Raw genomic sequence first — 22,902 nt, 5'->3', positions numbered from 1 at the left:
ATTGAAGTTAAAAGGAGGAGAAGAAGCAAAGTAATAAAGAGGGGTAGTGAAAATTAGGATTAAATGATTAAAAGAGAAAACATAGTAAAATTAGACAAGTATCATTGAAAGAATAACGATTTGAAGGAGATGGGCAGCCGTGTATCCAAGGAAAAAAGATCTATTATTCTAACCCATGCCACATCAGAGTGTGAATGGGGGCATATATCAAAAGGGGCATCAGAAAATCACTGGTTCTTATTAAAAAGGGGGCGGATAAGAAAAGACAACAAAGTTGAAAAAGGAGAGGAAAGGAAAGAAAACGTTTTTGTGTGAACCCCACTCCATCTCAATTTTTATATCCTATAATATTGAAAGTCAACCTCCAACTATATTTTTGTGAGGGTATAAGAATAAAGAAAGTGTGATCCACCGTTGTGTTTTATCATAAAGATTTGAATACATGTACTAAAACAAGATTTTTGGATTGTTACGTCAAAATTTGGGATTGTCACCCCCCAAATAGCATGCATGCCATCAGAGATGCTCTGAATGTCAATTTCTTCACTCAATTAGTCCAACATTTTTTTTTTATTAAATAGTTACAAGGTTATTGGTTTGCAAATGAAGTTGGGTTCAAAGGGATTTGGAGTAATTATATATATATTTGAATAATGCATAAATCCCAAGTTTTGTAATACATGTGCGTTTTGCAATGCCACCTACTAGTGGTGTAAAAACCAAAGTTGGGTTCACCAATACACCATAAATACTTTCCAAAAAATAATTGAACTAAAGTCATAACCCATACAGTCCCAAAAAATACTTGTCGGGTTGATCAATCTAGGTAAATACCACATTAGCAATATAAATAATTAAACTAAAGCTAATAAATATATAAATAAATAATGATACAAGAATAAGTAATAAAGGCATTCAAATGGTAAAAGGGAATTTTCGTCCATGAAAGCGGATTATAATTTCGAAAATATTATATACTCAATTAAATAGTTTTATAGTCCTGTTTTGTTCGTAGAGAGAGTATTCCTATATTCTCAAAACCAGTAACATGTTTGTTTGGCAAACCAACAATTTGAGAATACAATTCAAGCATTTGAGGCAGTCCAGATTTAACTTCAAAAAATAGTCACAAACCAGATGTATAAAGATAGAGAAATAAGAACATGACATTATGCCTAAATTTGAAGGAGAGAATACCTCTGACAAGGTCTAAGTAGCGCCATAAAATGATAATAAGTTGCAGTAACAATATCTTGTGCATGAGAAATACCTTTTGGAGCTTTGACAATCAACAAGCAATGCGGACATGTAGTAAGCCATGTGACAAGCACATGCAGTGCACCCTAAATCAAATTTATGGTGGCCGAACCCACAATGCTGCAGAGGGTACGAGTATTCAACTAATTCGTACTCTTAACAAAGAAAGTCGAGTCATTTATAGCAACCATATCAACCAATAAGGAAAGAACCCTTTCTACATTTACCACTTTTCCAAACAAACAAGAACAAAGAACGTAATCATAGATGATAGGACCCCCAGGGCTTAGACAGAGCTACTTGCATAATTTTAGGAAATCAAAGGATTAAACCTTAACCAAGAAAGTTAAGTCATTTATAGCAACCATATCAACCAATAGGGAACGAACCCTTTCTACATTTACCACTTTTCCAAACAAACAAGAACAAAGCAGGTAATCATAGATGATACGATCCCAAGGGCTTAGACAGAGCTACTTAAATAATTTTAGGAAATCATAGGATCAAACCTTGTGCAGGTAAGGGTTTCGAAGGATACTCACTTTGTCCAGCTTTTGGTGACTCGGACAGATGAACCTTAGCAAAGTCATCCACCATTCCCCTTTTCTGTTCCTCCTCGGCCACGCTGGCTTTCTCTTTTGCTTTTTGCCCTACTTCCCCAGCTGCCTTGGCAACCTTGTTGAAGGCGCCAGTTACCCATGAAGCCCCGGTTAATACATAACGATTTTTCATGATGGCAGACCCGGCACTACTGACTTGCTGCTCAGCAGCTGCAAAGGCTGATTTGGTCTTTTCAGAAACTTGAAACTTCTGGTCCACTTCTCTGACTTTGTCATTGACGACAGATGTACCCATGCTTATCTTCTCGCTGAGACCAATCTTTTTGTCCAGAGAAGCAACCTTGGCAGTGGCAGTGGACATGAATTGGTGCTTCTCATCAAAGGCCTTTGCTTTGCCAACAGCATCTTTCCCTAAGATAAAGCCCTTGGCAAGCATGGTGCTGACAACATCCTCTGCCTTCTGGATGGCAGATTCCGTACCACTTGCACTTTTATTTTCGTTTACCTGAGATCGCCAAAAAAATAAATAGAAACATTCATTTAGATCTCACCATTGTCAAAGCCCAATCCCAAAGAGTTGGGATGACCAGGGGTGGAGCCAGCATTTTCTTGTTGAGGGAGCAAACTAGTTGTCCGGTAAGGTTGAAAAATGTGAATTTGACGAGAAAATTCCATGGTTTTTATTAGAGGTTGAAGAAAGGGGCATGTAGGTCACTTTACATTAGACTATGATATAAGACCTAAGTCAAGGGGCAATATCATCAGTGAGGGTGGGGGCAACTGCAAAATATCAACCAAATAGAGGGGGCTCTAATAAACCAAAAAACTTGAGTGGGGACTGGGTGGGTATGGGGGCAACCACCAAAAGTTTATGGGAGCAAACTCAAAATATATCAATTTATCAAGTAGACAGTGTAATTTACAACAAAAAAAAAAATTGTAGGGGCTAGAGCCCCCACTGTAAATCCTCCCCCTGGGGATCACAGCGCCGCGTAATCTGTTATTGAAAATGGGTTCATCTCTGCTTTCACAATCTCCATTTACATTCTTCCGGGTCTTCATCTCACTCTTTTAGAACTCTTTAGATATGCAACATAAGTAAATAATTCGGAAGAAAACATAAAACTTCTGTTTAAAAGATCTTACCACAGGTGGGGCGGAGGCCGAAGGTGGCAGCTGGTAGTCTGGTGCTGGAGTTATGGTCACAGACAGATCAACTATTGTTGCACCCTGTCATATAGCAAAAGGAACACATTTCTTATCAAATGACGTCCCTGGAATCAGAGAACACTAATATGCACATATATATAAACAATGTAGTAATAACAATTTTTCAAAATATGGGCATTAGAAGTTTCGGATTGAGCTATTTTTTGTGAGGATGATCTCTATGATGAGAAGATCATCCTAACAAAAAATCAGTCCAATCTGAAACTTCTAACCCCATCAAAAGTGATTTAGAATGTGGCCCATTGATTTTTGTTACCAATAATTTATAAACCACTTTTGATGGACTTAGAAGTTTCAGATTGAGCTGATTTTTTTGTGAGGGTGATCTTCTCATCATAGAGACCATCCTCACTAAAAATCAGTTCAATCCAAAACTTCTAACCCATATTTTGAAAAACCATTGTTTTTACATATGTCCCATGATCCACTCCCGTAGGTATAGGGTCAGGTTCCGTAGACAACGTGTTTTGTCCTATATGGGCAAAAGGTTTTGAAATGGGCTGATTTTTTAAGAGGGTGATCTCTATGGTGAGGGAATCATCCTCGCAAAAAATCAGCCCATTCTGAAATTGCTAGCCCCAGTTTACAAGTTGAAGAATCATGGACCATTCATTTTAACCGTTAGTTTGTGCCACTTTTCATAGGGTTAGAAGTTTTAGAATCGGCTGATTTTTTGTGAGGATGATCTACTCATCATAGAGATCATCCTGACAAAAAATAGCCCATTCCGAAACTTTTTTGACACATTGGACAAAACGTTGTCTACGGTACGCTGTCCATATATATATATATATATATATATTATATATATATATATATATGGGAAATGTTCAGCACCCTAAGTTTTACCACACACTTTAAGAAACGTTTTTTGTCCTACATGGGTTAGAAGTTTTGGAATGGGCTGATTTTTGGTGAGGATGATCTCTATGATTAGAAGATCATCCTCCCCAAAAATCAGCTCATTCCGAAATGTTTAGCCCCATGTTTACACGTTGAAAAATCGTGGACCGTCCATTTTTTGTAAATCAATTTTGCTGGGGTTAGAAGTTTTGGAATGAGCTGATTTTTGGTGAGGATGATCTCCTCACCATAGAGATCATCCTCACCAAAAATCAGCTCATTCCGAAACTTCTAACCCATGTAGGACAAAACGCGTTTGTTAAAGTGTGTGGTAAAACTTAGGGTGCCGAACGGGACCCTATATATATATATATATAATAGAAAAGTCTTGAGAAGTGAAGGCACCGAAAGAAGAAGTGCAGTCTCTGCTCCCTGTGAATCCTTGAAAGTAACATACGCAATTTGAGAACGCTCATTCCCACTGCAATAAGCAAATGACAATCTTAGAGTTGATAAAATTCAGAAAAGAACAATAAGCAGGAGAAAAAAAAGAAGTTATTATATCACTTCACATAAATAACCTCTGCATTTCAACATATTCAATATCACCAGAGAAGGAAAAGAACTCCTGGATGTCTTGCTCAGATGCACCCAAGGAAACATTGCTGACTTTCACTGTTCTTGTCTGTAATGACACGGAAATATGATTAGCAAGGGAAAGCATTATTAGATTAGATAAAGTGCATATAGACAACATGGTTTCATGTACAATTTAGATGTATGCAAACCACGGGGAGGAAAGAACAACTTGCAGAAAAAGAATGACGCCATGAAAGTTATTGCAACTAAGATTAGTGGTTTAAACACATGGCAACTAAGGATTGATTTTAATCAAGTGATTGCACCCAAGTCTTTTTTCACAGACATCCAACTTCTAGTTCGCCTATTGCTATTCTCCTATTTAAACTGTATTTTAAAGATAGTTTACACATTTTTCATGTTAGAAGTACTCTAGGGGGGAACAAGCTCTATGGTTGAGTTATAGAATATAGGTTAAGAAAACAAAAAGATGGTTTAATAAAAGAATAATGGTTCAAAAATCAGTTTAAATAGAAGAAGGGAAAAATGGGATCTAAAAATTAGATTCCAGATAAAAAGGGGGACTTAGGTATTCAGACCACTATTCCTAGTTGAAATAATTTTAAAAAGTTATCCTTTTCCACAGTTTTCTTTGAAAAAAAATGATTTCAAGTATGGCACAATTAATCATAACGTCGACTATTCCAAATAATAAACTTTCATTAAATCTGGTAGATTAATAAAAGTAGATGTAACTCAGAATCAAAGTAAAGCTCAGGCCACTCTTTAGAAGGGTAAGCATTAGTTGGACATCATAACCAAACTTATTTAACAAGATAGAGAGGACTTGAGGCAGGCTGAAATAGCACATCCAAAATAACCCTCAAGCACTAATTTGAAGGTTTGCAAATTACCCGTAAACTGCAACAGTTATAAATAAGCTCCCTAGGCTGGACAAGGCAGAAATGCCACGTGTTAAAAGCTTAACACCATAACTAGAGTGAGACACACCATAGAATAAAATACCATTTTTTTTATTTGTGTTTTTAGACAAGTATGAAGTGCTACATTCATGTATGAAGTATTTATAAATCTTGTTATAACAACCACAATTTCTCCAGATTGTGCACTGGCATTTTCCCTTTTCCATGTACTAAAGTAATTAGATAATTCCCTAAGAAACTGAATTTAACAAGTGACTCTTTCATCTTGAGCTTTAGTCGAAGATATAAGAATTTCCATTCAAGACTTTCTAACATACTGGAAGCGTGTGAATCAATAGATTCAATTAAGTCAAATCCTTTATTCAGGTGTTTGGCCAAAGAATAATTCAAATCCTTTGCAAATTATAATTTTGGGCTTAGATCCATAGCTAGGTCAGTTGACATATTGCAACCTCAACTTTGAGGTCATCGGTTCAAGTCCAACTTACCCACACAAAGAAAAAGTGTTTGGCCAAGAGTCTTTGAGCATACAGAGATAGAAGATGACATCTCTAGGATCTTTCAGAACGCTGACAAAAATACAGAAGGCCTAACTCAAAGGGATGCAATATATCCACCATTGGTCATCTCGAAGTTCAGGCCATGTCGCCTTTCATGTTGAGGATGATAATGATGGTCATGATCATGATGATATCAAAAGGATGATTCTATTATATGTGCTCTAACCATCATTGGGGAGAAGCAAATAACATGGAAGGTCCTCATTCCTCAAAAGGAGTCTAATTAGAGCATGTGGAACTCAACAAGACTGAATGCAAAGGAGAGCATTTATCATTGTCAAAAAATATGAGGATCCAAGCATTGTGCAACGAAATAGAACGCAACAGTATGGGTGGCATCAAATTTGGTGCCTATGTTGACCACATACTATGTAGAGATAAAGATATAAAAGTTTTGAGAAATCCTTTTTACTCAACTATAGCAATAAAATGCCTGAGAGTAAAGAGGAAAATTACATTAAAATTCAAGATCTTTTATTTCAAGTTTGGCATTTGATGCAAAGGCACCCACTTCGATTCACTATAAACCCGTTGTATCCTTTTGTTTTGTGATAGGTATAGGGTGTGTTAGCAAATGAAGTTGGATTCAAGTGGGTTTGAACCTAGGATGTGGGAACAATAATCCACACGCCTTACAGGGGTGGCAATGGGTCGGGTTGTGTCGTGTTCGTGTCGTGTTGAGGTAAGGGTATTATGAAAATTTACCAAACCCAACCCATTTATAAATAGGTATACCTGACCTAACCTATATATAACTTATTTAATAAAATTATAATCTTTATTGGGAAAAATGAATTCCATTTCCATCCCCAGAAAAGAAAAATGCCATTACTAAAAATAATGTCACACAACCGTAAACTAAGGTCAATGGTGAAAATAACTTCCTTTTGAAAAAAAAAAATATTCAAAGTTCATAGAATTTTGTCCTTTACAACCTGTGGCATCTGATCATGTTTTTGGATGCCATAAGGTAATGTGGTCAGAAAACTTTCCTCAGTATGGAAAGTGTTTTTTTATAAGTATAAATTCATTAAATAAAAGAAAGTACAACGATAGGTCGAGTTAACCAATTGAAACAGAAGATCAACAAGCACCCAAGGAGTCCCAACAATATACAAACTCCTTGAAGAAAACACCTTTAAAATCGGGATAAAGTTTACACCAACAATATGAAAAGTGTTTTTCAATATTTTTATTATTATTACTGTTATTATTGGCTAAGCAAAGTGTATTTCATTATCACATGAGACATACTAACCTTACCAAGTAAGATCTTAAATTTTCCTGAGGGTCATTTTGCCCGTATTAGGAAACAAACACTACATACCTCTAGATTTCAATGAAAAAAATAGAGAAAAAAATTATAAATATAAATAAATAACTTAGTAAGAAAAGTATTTTTTTTTTCTTTCCCAAACTAAAGCTTAACTATTTATTACTTTAAAAATATCTTAAAATATTCTTTATGTTTTATAGAATTTGAAAAAAAAAGAAATGTATTATGAAAAAATTCTAAGAAATTCTAAAAAAAATGAGTCAAAACGGGTTAAGTAGGGTTGACGCCCAGAACCTAGACCCGGCCCATTTAATAATCTTGTTAGACGGGTTGGCACTATTATGACCCACACCCAATTAGGCTTGACCCAAACCCACTAACGTCGTGTCGCGTTTGCAGGTCGTGTTGAGATTGCCATCCCTTTACCACTTATCTAAGTTGGCACTTCACTATAAACCCGTTGTATCAAGCTTCCCAATAGAGAAAACATGTGAATCCATGTCAAAGTTAACCATAGAACTTCTTAATTTACATTGATTATAGTATGCTTGGTGTTTCATAACTATATTATTATTATGGTGTTAGGATGTCATATGATTTTACAATTAGGACTGTTATTTGTTTCTCAATTATTGCTTCTAAATTAAAACTCTTTATTAGATTGTTAATTACTTTCTAAATTAGGATTCTTATTTTCTTTCCAATTAGGATTAGACGATCTTTCTTATTATGGTTCTTTTTTTCTAAGATATATATGATGTAATTGATTCTTGCAGCTCCAAGAGTATCGGAATAAAATAAAGTTCTATTTTTGAAGAAGACGGCCCCCCTATTGAATGAGACAACTCATTCATTTGCCTTTTAGATCATTGATCTTGTTAATTGATATCAAAGCAACGATCTTACAGGGGGAAACGAAACGCGACAAAATCGAATCAAGGACAAGAACTTTAACCTGGTGAATAGGATTTGTAGCAACACAAGGAAAATAATTTAGCTCAACTTACGGAGATACAAAAGTCTATTGCAATAATGACTAACAAACAATATGAGTTATAACATCTGATTATGAAGGATATACGATAGTTGCAACAAAATTAGAAAAAAAAAAAAAAACACTAGGGATTCCTGATAAGGTTTCTTCTTCTCAGGCTCCTCTATGAAACACTCCTTCAGTTATGCAAACTTGAACCCTCAAACCAGATTGGACATCTCGAGCTGAGCAATTCTTTCATTACCATCATACACCCAATGACCAAAAAGTTGTGGTTGCATTTTTTCACTTGGAAGGTGATACAACTTCTCGGTTTGATTGGCATGAAAAATAACATCCTTACTAGAGATGGGTTAACGAGGTTATGGCATGTTTCGGTCTATTTGTTTATAAAGAATTTCATGGCTCCCTTTCAAAACTATAATAGACCACATCCATAAGTGACTGTAAAACTAGTGAATGCTTGGTATGTCAAACATACAATTGGATGGAAGAACAACTTATAGGTCCTATCACCAATGGTCTCAAAGATGAAAAACGATATGAGGTACATTTGTTTTGACCAACTAGCCCTCTCATTGCCATTGGTCTGGCATGAATTTAGGAAGAGAAGTCAATTCTTTATAGCACTACTAACAAATGTTCCAACTCTTAAGTTACAACATAGTCATCTTATCTCTTACAACTAATTCAATTCATCCTATAGGATTATCCCACATTCTTCATTTGATCCATAAAAAAATAGAAGAGCGCAGGAACAATGACCTTTGTTTTAACTGTGATGAAATTTTCAAACATGAGCATAGGTGCAAACATCCACGGTTATTATTCATGGAGGGTGATTGGTTATTTGATAAAGATAATCCACCACTACCTAATGAGACCGATGGCCCATCAAGTCAGATTGTCTCGATCAGTTGAGGATACTGCAAGGACTTCTCCAAATTGCATACACATTTTCTAGATTTTTTGACTTGAGAACAAGTCATTGCTAAGGGGGGGCGAAATGTTAGGATGTTGTAGGATCCTACAATTAGGATTGTTATTTATTTCTAAATCATTGCTTCTAAAATAGGACTCTTTATTAGGTTATCAATTACTTTCTAAATTAGGGTTCTTATTTGCTTTCCAATTAGGATGATATGGGCACTCTTCTCTTGCCTATGGTGATTAACAAAAAATAAAACAAGAACAAAACATTTGGTTACTTAACAAAAAAATAAAAAACAAGAACTGTTGGTTCACTTTGACGGGAATCAAATCCTCCTAACTTATGAGAACTTTTAGTTAAATTGATAATCTAAAATATTTCACTAGTGATGGACAAAGAAATCTACACACAAATTCAAACCCAACAGACTTCAATCAAGAAGGAAAAACTACCTAATACATTATCCCACGTTAAAATACACTAACCATCCCTCAATAGTTACCTATTTGTGTGAAATACCTCCTTAAACTACCCATATTCCCTACCTAGTTAAGATACCACCCATAACTCACATAACCACAACCACCTTGATTTATGTCATATTCTCACTCTCCCATTACAAGTAATGAATCCATACATCTTATGTGCATTAACCATCCTACTCCTAACCATAACATGTATGTATATCAATCCAACCCCCTTGGATGAACCTCATCTTCAAACGATCCAGCTTGAGACGATTCACCCACCACATCAACTCGACCTTGGCATTCATTGGGGCATCAATCAGATTGTTCATCTCACTCAGCTTGGGAGTTCATTGAGATATGTTCAAAATTGATATTAAGGGCAGCAAGTTGTTGTAAGATTTGTGGGAATGTGATGTAAATCAAGGTGGTTGTGGACTTGTGGTTGTGTGGGTTATGGGTGGTTTCTTAACTAAGTAGGAAATATGAGTAGTTTAAAGAGGTGTTTCGAATAAATAGGTAATTCTTACGGGTGGTTAGTGTATGCTAATGTGGGATAATGTATTAGGTAGGTTTTTCCTTCTTGATAAGAGTCTATTGGATTTGTATTTGTATTTAAATTCCTTTGTCCATCATTAATGAAATATTAGATATATTTAATTTAACTAAAATTCTCAAGAGTTAGAAGGATTTGGTCCCTCTCGAAGTGAAGCAACTGTTCTTATTTTATTGTTCATTAATCACCCTAGGAAAGAGAAGGAGTGCCCATATCAAATTGGTATCAGAACCAACCGAGACCATGTCCAACCCTAGAATTTCTTTACATGAAGCTGAAATTGAGAGTGTCAAGGCAACTTTCTGCAGAACATAATGAAATGCAAGTAATGATTCCATACATCTTATGCACATTAATTATCCCACTCCTAACCCATATCATGTATATATGTTTATATATCATAGGATTAGGATTCATCAACATGTTACACGAACTGTGCTCTCTCTTTAAACTCGGACTCCCACGCAAAATCTGTATAAACCTGGTCGTATAACACATGGAGATGAAACTAAACTCAGACTGAACCCCTTGGATCGTCTCCTATATTTATCCGGTGAGAATCCCGAGGACCATAATTGAAGTTAAAATTGTTTCACCAATCAGGAAGAAAAGAGCAATCGAATTAAAGTTTAGACGAATCGAAATCAAACAGATCTGAATCTATCACTCGATATTTGTTACAGCAAAGCGCAAAATGAATAAATAAAAGATTCAATATGATCAAACAATAAAGAATCCAAACCCTAAATATGCACTTCTTAATCAAAATTAAAGGAGAAATCGAAGAAGAAATCAGTACTCACCGACATTGAAGCTCCTTGATTAGAAAACACAGAACGATTGACCGATCGATCGATAGAAGATGATGAAATAGATCAGATGAAGAAGAAATCAGAAACTGATTTGAACTTTGCCCGAAAACTGATCAGATGAAGAAGAAACAGGTTTTCTCTGAAACAAAATCTCTTGTCTTTTTTCCCCTTAAATGGTGTGCCTTAAGATGTTAGTGTGAGAAGCTACGGCTAGGCTCTTGTCCTACTTCCTAGAGATGGGAGTAGAAACTTATTTACGGGAAAACTTTGCTCTTCAGCGCTGGATAACATTTATGATATAGAAACAACACAAAGGACACGTGGCATGCTCTTAACTCCTAACTTTAAATACCCAGTAATTGATGGGTGGGGGTGTGTTTCTAAGCCTTCAATTACATTACTTTCCAGTTTACCCTAGAAAATAAATTTAAAAAAAAATCAGTTTATTAATGATTTAGAGCAGTTGAATTCATCACAAATTTGTAGAATTTTTCAAATATTCATAAAACTCTTCAAATAAGGGATTAGTCGATTACATCCAACATATTAATTGACGATTGATCGATCAGGTAATTGTAAAATGTGATAATAATGTTACCCTCAAATCTCAACAAAAAAAAATATCATTTGATTGCATCCAACATATTAATCAACAATTTATTGTCTAATTATAAATAGTATTATATTTTTACCCTTAAATCTCAATATTTTATTTTATTTTATTTTATTTTATTTTTTCAATATTTTGAGATATTCAATTCATAATAACAAAATTTGTCAAATTTAGAAAATTCTTAGAACTCTACAAATAAGGAATTAATTGTAAAATACGATAATACTCCTATCCGAAATATTTGGTAAGAAATAGAAAATCATTGGCCCTGCTTGTTTGTATCGTAGACAAACGTAAACAAAAATGTTTATGTTTGTTTGCGGGATGTGGGTGCTTGGATGTTAAAATTCTAGTGGATCCCACCGTAAAGTAACACAAAACTTAATTAAAATTACAATGAAATCTCTATAAAATATTGCAGAGAAAATACCTCTACAAAAATTTACGTTATGCGTTGTCTATAATTTTTTGATTGGATTCGTTTTAAAGTAATATGTAACTATTTATCATTTTTTTAATTTTAAATAAAATTTTAAAAAAGAAAAATAATATTTTTTCAATTTTATTTTTTACGTTTACATGATAATCAAGCAAACGTAAAATTTTTCATTAGACACAATCAAGCACTCTAATAATAAAATTATATAAATTTCAGTAAACACAAAATTTTATGTTTGTGGCAATTTATATTGCAAACAAGTAGTGCCATTATTTGTATAATTCCTGAAAATTTCTCTAGAATTTATCCAAATTAATCAAGTTGAATACCCATTAAATAATTATCCAAACTTTATGACTATGGTTGGATTCAAGCATTTCATAATGTAAATTTTATTCACATCGAGTTGTAAGGGGAAAAAAAAAACTGAATTTAATAATTTTAATAATTCACTCACAATGATCAAAAAGTTCGTGTCATTAATCAAATTACACGTGGCATTTTAGGAGTGATGGTGTATATACTGTGTTCTCTTCTCTTACAAAGAAAAGTTTTCTTAAAAAGATATTAGCGGTTATGGCCACACGTCCTGCGAGAAGAACGTGTTATCGTCTCCACGATCGTTGGACACCGACAATCCACGGTTAAGATTGAAAAAACATTATAGGGATTCTCGAAGCTAATCCAATCTCAGCCGTTCGTTTTTTAGGATTCCACGTGTTATGAGTTTCGGGCACGGCACGCGGTTTGATTCATAGTCCGGATTTTTTATTGCGAAAATGCACTTGAATGTTCAACTATCGACTGATGTATCCTTGAAAACAGTGGGTTGGGCAGGGAGATTTATTTTCTTCGTCGTAAATCATCACATTGAGTGGTCTTCACGTTCTTGGGAGCATAATAATAATAATAAAAAAGTTTAAATTTGGTAATTCCAATAAATCTATAAATTTAATCATTTAGTTCATTATTCAAATAATTTTTTTACTAATTTGAAAGATTTACTCTTCTTTATCCTTGAAGGTTGAACGTGCTTACTGTTTAGTTTAATTTTAAGTAATTTAAACACACGTCTCTGATTTCTAAGATGACTCTTCCTTTTAACCATATCATGATCAAGGTCAGAAACATATCCTAGAAGAGTCATGATAATATGACTCTCCAGGTGGCATACTCAATTGACTCCATGATGTGGATAAGTTTGGAAACTGTAGATTTGTACACCTCGAGATGCACAATTGCACTTTCCCATAAAAAGTGTATCTTGAGGGACCATGTATCCCAAGGTGTACAGATCTACAGTTCCTGAACTTGTCCACATCATGGAGTCGATTGAATACGCCACTTAGTGAATCATATTATCACAACTCATCCTAAAATCATTTTAGTAGTTTTTATAAATTACAAAAATTATCCTTTTATTAGTATGTTAATTTAAAAATTCCTTTGATTAATATTTTAAATCACAACAATATCCTACCAATATAAAATTATAATCCCACAAATGTGATTAAGTTATTAGTTTCTAAAATTAATAAATATCATTTTATTATGTTATTTTCAAACTTACCTTACTTAATATATATAATTATAAAATGCCCCTATAATATTTTAAATAATAATTTTAGATATAAAATTAGATTTTCTATTAAAAAAATTTAAATAACGTTTTAAAGTAATTATAAAATAAATTTAATCATGTATAAATCCCAATTTTTATAATACATGTGTTTTTGCACATACCTTGTACTAGCCATAATAATGTTACATTGATTGTTCAAGGACAATTACGGTCAAGCAAACACAATACAAAATGCATAATTTAGTTTAAATCAAACATCCAAAAACTTTGAAAAATGCTTGGAAACCTTAAAATGGCATTTCAACACTGTCACCAAAAAATTGAATCCTAACTGTGATTCATGTAAAAGCAATTCAAAGAGGGTTTTTGTTTAAAGTAGAGTTGCAGCAAATAAGGTCTAAGTACATAGAACAAAGGAATGTCTCGCAAGTCATGGGACTGATACTTATATGTAAGTTTGAATTTACATCAAATGCACTAGAGGTGGCTCCTTTGCTTTTGAGATGCCACTTTGATGGTGTCGTGTCTCATGCAGCGTCAACCAAAAAAATTTCCAAATAAAATCCTATAATAATCTTTGTTCAATGTAAATGAGCCATTGATTATTCCTTTCTTAATAATGTCATTGATTTGATCTATTTTTTGTAATGGGCTTTAGAAAAGTGTATCCCAAGGGAATCATATATCCTGAGGCACACATATCTATGGTTCGTGAACCTGTCCATGTCAGGGAGTCAATTAAGTATGCCACAGGGCAAGCCATATTATTAGGACTCTTTTAATATATATATATATAGGGAGCGGTTCGACAGCACTAAAGTTTGCCAAGTTTTGTGTCAAATATTTTTTGTAAATAACTTTTGATTGAGTTAGAAGTTTTGAAATAGGCTGATTTTTTGTGAGGATGATCTCTACTGTGAAGAGATCATCCTCACAAAAAATCAGCTCATTTTGAAACTTCTAACCATAGTTTACAAGTTGAAGAATCATGGATTGTCCAATTTTTGTAAATCACTTTTGATGGGGTTTGAAGTTTTGGTATAGGCTGATTTTTGGTGAGTATGATCTCCTCATCATAGAGATCATCCTCATAAAAAATCAGCTCATTCCAAAACTTTTAACCCATATTTTGAAAAATGTTTGACACCAAACTTGGCAAACTTTAGGGCTACTGAACCGTCCCCATATATATATATAGGGTCCCGTTCGGCACCCTAAGTTTTACCACACACTTTAACAAACACGTTTTGTCCTATATGGGTTAGAAGTTTCGGAATGGGCTGATTTTTGGTGAGGATGATCTCTATGGTGAGGAGATCATCCTCACCAAAAATCAGCTCATTCCCATAGAGATCATCCTCACCAAAAATCAGCCCATTCCAAAACTTCTAACCCCATCAAAAATGATTTACAAAAAATGGACGGTCCACGATTTTTCAACTTGTAAACATGGGGCTAAACATTTCGGAATGGGCTGATTTTTGGGGAGGATGATCTTCTAATCATAGAGATCATCCTCACCAAAAATCAGCCCATTCCAAAACTTCTAACCCATGTAGGACAAAAAACGTTTGTTAAAGTGTGTGGTAAAACTTAGGGTGCTGAACATTTCCCATATATATATAGGGGGGCGTTCAATGGCCAACTTTTTAGCAAACTTTTTGGCAAAACATTTTTCAAAACATGAGTTAGAGGTTTTGGAATGGGCTGATTTTTTGTGAGGATGATCTCTATGGTGAGGAGATCATCATCACCAAAAATCAGCCCATTCAAAAACTTCTAACCCCATAAAAAACAGTTTACAAAAAATGGACGGTCCACGATTTTTCAACTGGTAAACATTGGTTAGAAGTTTTGGAATGGGCTGATTTTTGGTGAGGATGATCTACTCACCGTAGAGATCATCCTCACCAAAAATCAGCCCATTCCAAAACCTCTAACCCATGTTTTGAAAAATGTTTTGCCAAAAAGTTTGCTAAAAAATTTGCCCTTGAACGCTACCCATATATATATATAGGGAAATGTTTAGCACCAAACATTTTGGCAAAACATGGGTTAGAAGTTTTGAAATGGACTGATTTTTGGTGAGGATGATCTCTACACCAAGGAGATCATCCTCACCAAAAATCAGCCCATTCCAAAACTTCTAACTCATGTGTTTGAAAAATGTTTTGCCAAAAAGTTAGCCATTGAACGCCGCCTATATATATATATATATATATATATATATTTATAGGGGGCGTTTAATGGCAAACTTTTTAGCAAACTTTTTGGCAAAACATTTTTCAAAACATGAGTTAGAGGTTTTGGAATGAGCTGATTTTTGGTAAGGATGATCTCTACGGTGAGGAGATCATCATCACCAAAAATCAGCCCATTCCAAAACTTCTAACCCCATAAAAAACAGTTTACAAAAAATGGACGGTCCACGATTTTTCAGCTTGTAAACATGGGTTAGAAGTTTTGGAATGGGCTTATTTTTGGTTAGGATGATCTACTCACCGTAGAGATTATCCTCACAAAAAATCAGCCCCTTCCAAAATTTCTAGCTCATGTGTTTGAAAAATGTTTTACCAAAAAGTTTGCCATTGAACGCTACCCATATATATATGGGTCCCTATCCGTGGCCAACAGTTTGGCAAACACTTTTTCAAAACATGGGTTAGAGGTCTTGGAATGGGCTGATTTTTGGTGAGGATGATCTCTACGGTGAGGAGATCATCCTCACCAAAAATCAGCTCATTCCAAAACTTCTAGCCCCATTTTACAAGTTGAAAAATCGTGAACCGTCCATTTTTTGTAAACCATTTTTGATGAGGTTAGAAGTTTTGGAATGGGCTGATTTTTGGTGATGATGATGTCCTCACCATAGAGATCAGCCCATTCCAAGACCTCTAACCCATGTTTTGAAAAATGTGTTTGCCAAAATGTTTGCCAAACTGTTGGCCATTGATCGCCACCCTATATATATATATATATATATATATATATATATATATATATAGGGTCCCGTTCAGCACCCTAAGCTTTACCACACACTTTAACAAACGTGTTTTGTCTTACATGGGTTAGAAGTTTTGGAATGGGCTGATTTTTGGTGAGGATGATCTCTATGGTGAGGAGATCATCCTCACCAAAAATCAGCTCATTCCAAAACTTCTAACCCCATCAAAAATGGTTTACAAAAAATGGACGGTCCACGATTTTTCAACGTGTAAACATGGGGCTAAACATTTCGGAATGGGCTGATTTTTGGGGAGGATGATCTTCTAATCATAGAGATCATCCTCACCAAAAACCAGCCCATTCCAAAACTTCTAACCCATGTAGGACAAAAAACGTTTGTTAAAGTGTGTGGTAAAACTTAGGGTGCTGAACATTTCCCATATATATATATACATATACATATACATATGTATATATATATATATAGGGAGGCGTTCGGATGCCTCTATTTTAACAGTCGTTTTAACAAAAGAAACCCAACCGTTGGATATTGTTGAATTGGACTGAATTGGACGGTCGAGATTTTGATTTCGTTTAAGTTATATATTATTGTTTTTTACAACGCCATCCCTCGTTTTTGTGATTATTAGTGCCACCTCCCTAGCACAATTACAACAGCAGAGAGAGTTCTCATCCCCTCTCTCTTTCTCTCTCTCAAACACTCGATCTCTCTCTCGCTCGCTCGTTCGCTCCTCTCTCTCTCTCAGGCTCTCGATCTTGCTCAACATAGCTTCCTCTGTTTCAACTCTGCTTCTACAACTCCTTTTAGTGGTCTCTTTCTTTCATTTCTCCTTTGCAGGAAGGAGACTCACCGAGTTGGTAACAGAACAACCTCTTCTCCTAAAATACCACAACGGTCCTCTTCTTTCTGGCAAAATCTCTATCAATTTCATCTGGTATGGTAAATTCAAGCCCTCTCAACGCGCTATCGTCTCTGATTTCCTCAATTCTCTTTACCCTTCCAAACCCCAAAACCAAAACAACTCATTTGTCTCCACTTGGTGGGAAACCACCCAAAAATACTACCATCTCTCTTCCAAAAAACCCAATTCTCTTCTTCTCTCAATAATGGGGAAACAAATCCTCGATGAGAACTATTCAATGGGTAAATCTCTAACAAGTAAACAAATCGTGAGATTGGCAGCAAAAGGCGAGGAAAAGAATGCCATTAATGTGGTTTCGAACTTCTTCTGATGTAATCGTTGAAGGGTTTTGCTCGAGCAGGTGTGGAACCCATGGGTCGTCTTCTTCGAGTTCCCAGGTTAAGAACGAGAATTACAAGTTTGCTTACATCTGGGTTGGTAACTCAGAGACTCAGTGTCTAGGTCAATGCGCTTGGCCGTTTCATCAACCGATTTATGGACCACAAAGTCCACCATTGGTTGCACCCAACAACGATGTGGGTTTGGATGGCATGGTCATTAACTTGGCTAGCCTTTTGGCTGGAACCGCTACAAACCCATTTGGTAATGGTTACTTTCAAGGACCAGCAGAAGCGCCTCTTAAGGCTGCATCGTCCTGGTGTTTTTGGGTTTCGAGGGTTTAGAGAGAACAGATGAGGTTCAAGGGTTTAGATCGAACAAACGAGTTCTGTGTTCGAGGGTTTGGAAAGAACAGTTCGAGCGTTTAGTGAGAACAGAAGAGTTCTCTCTGCTGTTTTTCACTCAGGGATGTAGCAGTAATAACGCCAAAACATGAGGGATGGCGCTGTAAAAAACAATAATATATAACTTAAACGAAATCAACAATCTCGACCGTCCGATTCAATAATATCCAACTGTCGGGTTTCTTTTGTTAAAACGACTGATAAAACACATGCATCCGAACGCCTCCCATATATATATATATGGGAGGCGTTATTACGACCCTTTTTGCGACACACCATTTTGTCTTATATGGACAAAAATGTTTGGAATGGACTGATTTTTTGTGAGGATGATCTCTGTGATGAGGGGATCATCCTGGCAAAAAATCATCCCATTCCAAAACTTTTAACCCCATCAAAATTGATTTACAAAGATTGGACGGTCTATAATTTTTTAACTTGTAAACATGGGGCTAGAAGTTTCATAATGAGCTGATTTTTGGCAAGGATGATCTCCTCACCATAGAGATCATCCTCACAAAAAATCAGCCCATTCCAAACATTTTTGTCCATATAAGACAAAATGGTGTGTCGCAAAAAGGGTCGTAATAACGCCATCCACACACACACACACATATATATATATATATATATATATATATATATATATGGATAGCGTTCAATGGCAAACTTTTTAGCAAACTTTTTGGCAAAACATTTTTCAAACACATGAGCTAGAAATTTTGGAAGGGGCTGATTTTTTGTGAGGATAATCTCTACGGTGAGTAGATCATCCTCACCAAAAATCAGCCCATTCCAAACATTTTTGCCCATATAAGACAAAATGGTATGTCGCAAAGGGGGTCGTAAGAACCCGACCCTATATATATAGGGTCGGGTTCTTACGACCCCCATTACGACTCATATTGCGACACACTATTTTGTCTTATATGGGCAAAAATGTTTAGAATGGGCTGATTTTTTGTGATGATGATCTCTATGGTGAGGAGATCATCCTTGTCAAAAATCAGCTCATTATGAAACTTCTAGACCGTCCAATTTTTGTAAATCAATTTTGATGGGATTAGAAGTTTTGGAATTGGATGATTTTTTGCCAGGATGATCCTCTCATCACAAAGATCATCCTCACAAAAAATCAGCCCATTCCAAACATTTTTGCCCATATAAGACAAAATGATGTGTCGCAATATGAGTCGTAATAGGGGTCGTAATAACGCTGTTCATATATATATATATATAAACTTATACATATGGGAAATGTTCAGCAACAAACATTTTGGCAAAACATGGGTTGGAGGTTTTGGAGTGGACTGATTTTTTATGAGGATGATCTCTACGGTGAGGAGATCATCATCAGCAAAAATCAGCCCATTCCAAAACTTCTAACCCCATCAAAAATGGTTTACAAAAAATGGACGGTCCATGATTTTTCAACTTGTAAACTGGGGCTAGAAGTTTTGGAATGGGCTGATTCTTGGTGAGGATGATCTCCTCACCGTAGAGATCATCCTCACCAAAAATCATCCCATTCCAAAACCTCTAACCCATATTTAAGAAAAACAAGAATTAAGCAGATTTTTAAGGCCAAAATCTATTGGGTGAGGTGAGAAAAATGTTGGCTCTACCCCTCCCTAACCGTGTATCCCTTTAGACAGCGGATCAGACCCGGATCGGGGCTTTACCTAGATCATAGACTATGGTCTTGTCCAAGAATTAGTCTCGGAGTACGTGCAATGCCCACACATCACACGCACCAAGTGAGGGTGCCACCCTCACAACCTACGGACATTAATCTGCTTATCAGTCCGAAATTACTATTGAGCCAACCCCTCGGGGTTTCGTCTTTATAGAGCTCGTTATGAAGAGAGTTGAGCTTGTCTACCCTAATTTCAAAATCAGATTACAAAACAAGCCCTTGCAGCAATTGAAGTGCCGGAACTTTATGGGGGGTGTCCCACCAATTTAGTAGATTGGAAAATTCCTTGTGCAATACTAATTCTTTTGTTTTCCGTGGGCAAAAAACTCCGAGGGGTTGGCCTAGTTGCAAATTTAGTCTTGTAAGCTCCTCAAGAAGGGTGGGTCAAGACTCAAGTGTTCCTAACCCACGAAGCAGAGAATTCCTTGGGGCCACCTAGGTCACTGAACCGATTGATCCGTCACTTGAAAAGGGAAAATTACTTGATCAACCCTGATATCGAGACTTCTTTTCTAAACATCTCCAAACTTTTTGATGTTTGCTTTATAGTAAAATTAGTATTTAAAAAAATACATAGATACCCTTTCCTTTACTTACCCAAGTTTCAATCTATTTCTAGACTTCATGTTTTCAATAGAAAAATTGACGTTTAAAGCCCACTTAAATTAATTTTTTTGATTATTCAAGTAAATGTAATTGATTTTTTGTTTGTATCAAGAGAATTTCATTAGTTTTAAAGTTTCTTAATCTTGATCATGCCTGCCTCCCAGTGTGCTACATTTTTTTCAATTCCAGGCAATTTAAGAACAGTTTGCTTGTTAATTGATGAAATGTTTATTTAGAATTTATGTGAGAAGCTAGAATACAAATTTTTAATTAATAAAAAAATATATTTATAGGGTCACTGTCTAGAGCATAAAATAGGTTGGAATCCAAATCCGAATTATCCAAAATTGAATTTAGCATCTTTGGAGGAGGTCTGAATAAAAACTGGGTCAAATGTAGTTTAATGTTCAGTGATCCAATATTATCCAACCAAAAATGCCACCCAACCTGATTGACCAACCGCTGGGATTCAGATATGATCGATCTGAATGGATATGCTTAGGTAAGACCCAGGTCTATAATACCATCTGAAACGGATTCAAATTTGGTCTATATTCACTTTTCTTATCCGGATCTGAATGTGGATTTACATAGATACAACCCATGTATGTAAATGGTTGGACAAAGTCAGGCAGATAAAGTGAACGAAGATGTTATGCACAAAAATCATCCAAAACTTGGTTTTTTTTTGTTTTCTCAAATGGATAACCACATCAGCAATCCAACACCACAACCCTCTAAATTCCATGAAAAAACTCAGATCCAACGAACAATTTAAAAAAAAAAAAAAAAAAACATTCTTTTGAGCTTGATCCAAGGTTACAAAATGCATGGCTATTGAATTTTTGCATACTCCCAAACTTAAAAGTAAAAAAATTAAATAGAAAAAAGTAATATACTTTTTTTTCAGAAATTATTTTTTTCAAAGTTCATAGAATTTTGCCCTCTACAACCTAGAAACATTTGATCATGTTTCTAGAAACCAGGAGGAGAGCCCAAGGACCCTTAACAAGGGTTAGTCGAACTCTTTTTAATTTTTATTTTTTATGTTGGGGTTCGGACCTGTAGGCCTGACTAACGTGGGGACCGGGAGGGGGGGGGGAGTGTTGAGGTAATTGACTGTTGATTAAATTATCTTAAACTTAGACAATAAACATTGAAAGAAATACAAACAAGGCAATTCCTGAGAACCTGTCATATCCTACACACTAGATCAACTTCGTTTTGTCCAAGATGAGTTTATAGGTAAGGATATTCTGATCAATTTATTAGAATCTAACAGGCACAACTGTTTTTATCAAACACAAAACAGCTCAACAGTTTTTAATCCCAATATATCGAATGCAAGTTTGATCACAATTCTGTTTGTCCACAATTCTAATAACTAACAATTACAGTTGTCAATAATCGCAGAAGTTCAGTGTTATCAAAGAGGGCCTATATTTTATTTCTTTTAACCTTGAAATTCATAAAGATAGTGGGCAAGCAAATTCACACTCGCATGTGATATCTAAGAGGGAAATCCAAGGTTTCTAGTGGGATTTGGATTCTAGTTTCAAAAATCCTTAACGTATCTGTGCGTTGGTGACACGCACATTTCACAACAAGGGCTGGCTCGAGGTTGGGTCTTCAATTTACCAACTTTTTGTTCAAATTTTATTGAAAAAATTCAAATCCAATTAAATTATTTTTAAACTTTTAAATCCAACCGTTGGAGTCTTTTCATTGTGTCCCTATACTCCTTCGTGATTGTCAGTTCTAAACAAGTGCAAGAAAGAGACAAGAACGAATGAACAAGGGGTTTGGTGAGTAGTCGGACATCCACCTTTTTTAAATATTTAATTCGTTCGTTTTCTCAATTTTTGTACTTTCAAAAGCTTCACGGTAGCTAATCTCCTTCTTCGCGTAACCTGGTCGGTTAATCGTCAACTACTTTACTATTATTGCATTTAGAGAGCAAACAATTTAGTGGAATTCGGTGTAACGTTTCAATTGGAGTACCCCTTAAAATGACTACTTTTTCCATTACATTCAATTTAGAAATCTAAATTATTTTTTCTTTACATGCATCGGTCGTATTCTTTACCCAAAATCTCAATGGTGGGCTTAGAAGGGACATGAGACATCCCTTTTGATATGATTTCTTAAGCAGTAGAGGTATAAATCCTGGGACCCCAACACATACACACACACACTCTTTTACATTTAAAGGTCATTTTAGTCAAAATCAAGAAAATTGTAATTCTTCGAGAATTCAAAAATATACTTTTGTCTACTATACATAATCTAGGGGGTGCAAAATTATTTTATTCTAAAGCTTATAACCCCAATTTACAAGTTGAAGA

At 35.3% G+C, this 22,902-nt stretch overlaps 1 protein-coding gene and 1 pseudogene across 1 annotated transcript; one reads left to right on the top strand and one right to left on the bottom strand.

Moving 5' to 3' along the window:
• Positions 1-1,543: 1,543 nt before the first annotated feature.
• LOC147408310 (binding partner of ACD11 1-like) lies at positions 1,544-11,194 on the bottom strand. Its single transcript, XM_086437257.1, has 5 exons — positions 11,001-11,194; positions 4,472-4,575; positions 4,296-4,371; positions 2,964-3,047; positions 1,544-2,322 (listed from the first exon to the last, which is right to left on the bottom strand). The coding sequence occupies exons 1-5, from the start codon at positions 11,004-11,006 to the stop codon at positions 1,753-1,755; spliced, it is 840 nt and encodes a 279-aa protein (XP_086293383.1). The 5' UTR covers positions 11,007-11,194; the 3' UTR covers positions 1,544-1,752.
• A 1,443-nt stretch (positions 11,195-12,637) lies between these two features.
• LOC147408309 (protein PHOSPHATE-INDUCED 1-like) lies at positions 12,638-18,210 on the top strand (annotated as a pseudogene).
• The last annotated feature ends 4,692 nt before the right edge of the window (positions 18,211-22,902 follow it).

The sequence above is a fragment of the Akebia trifoliata genome, chromosome 3, assembly GCF_017979445.1.
Source record: "Akebia trifoliata isolate Shusen 1 chromosome 3, ASM1797944v1, whole genome shotgun sequence".
NCBI lineage: Eukaryota > Viridiplantae > Streptophyta > Magnoliopsida > Ranunculales > Lardizabalaceae > Akebia > Akebia trifoliata.
Note: the sequence above shows the minus strand (reverse complement) of the source record. Positions and strands in the feature narration are given on the sequence as shown.

Bases quoted from the DNA above. Each gene is read 5' to 3' on its own strand.
- LOC147408310 (XM_086437257.1), bottom strand. The intron at 3,048-4,295 runs GTGCCTTCACTT...GCTATATGACAG, and splicing joins AGACTGCACTTCTTCTTTCG to GGTGCAACAATAGTTGATCT. The intron at 2,323-2,963 runs GTAAGATCTTTT...TGGCGATCTCAG, and splicing joins CGGCCTCCGCCCCACCTGTG to GTAAACGAAAATAAAAGTGC.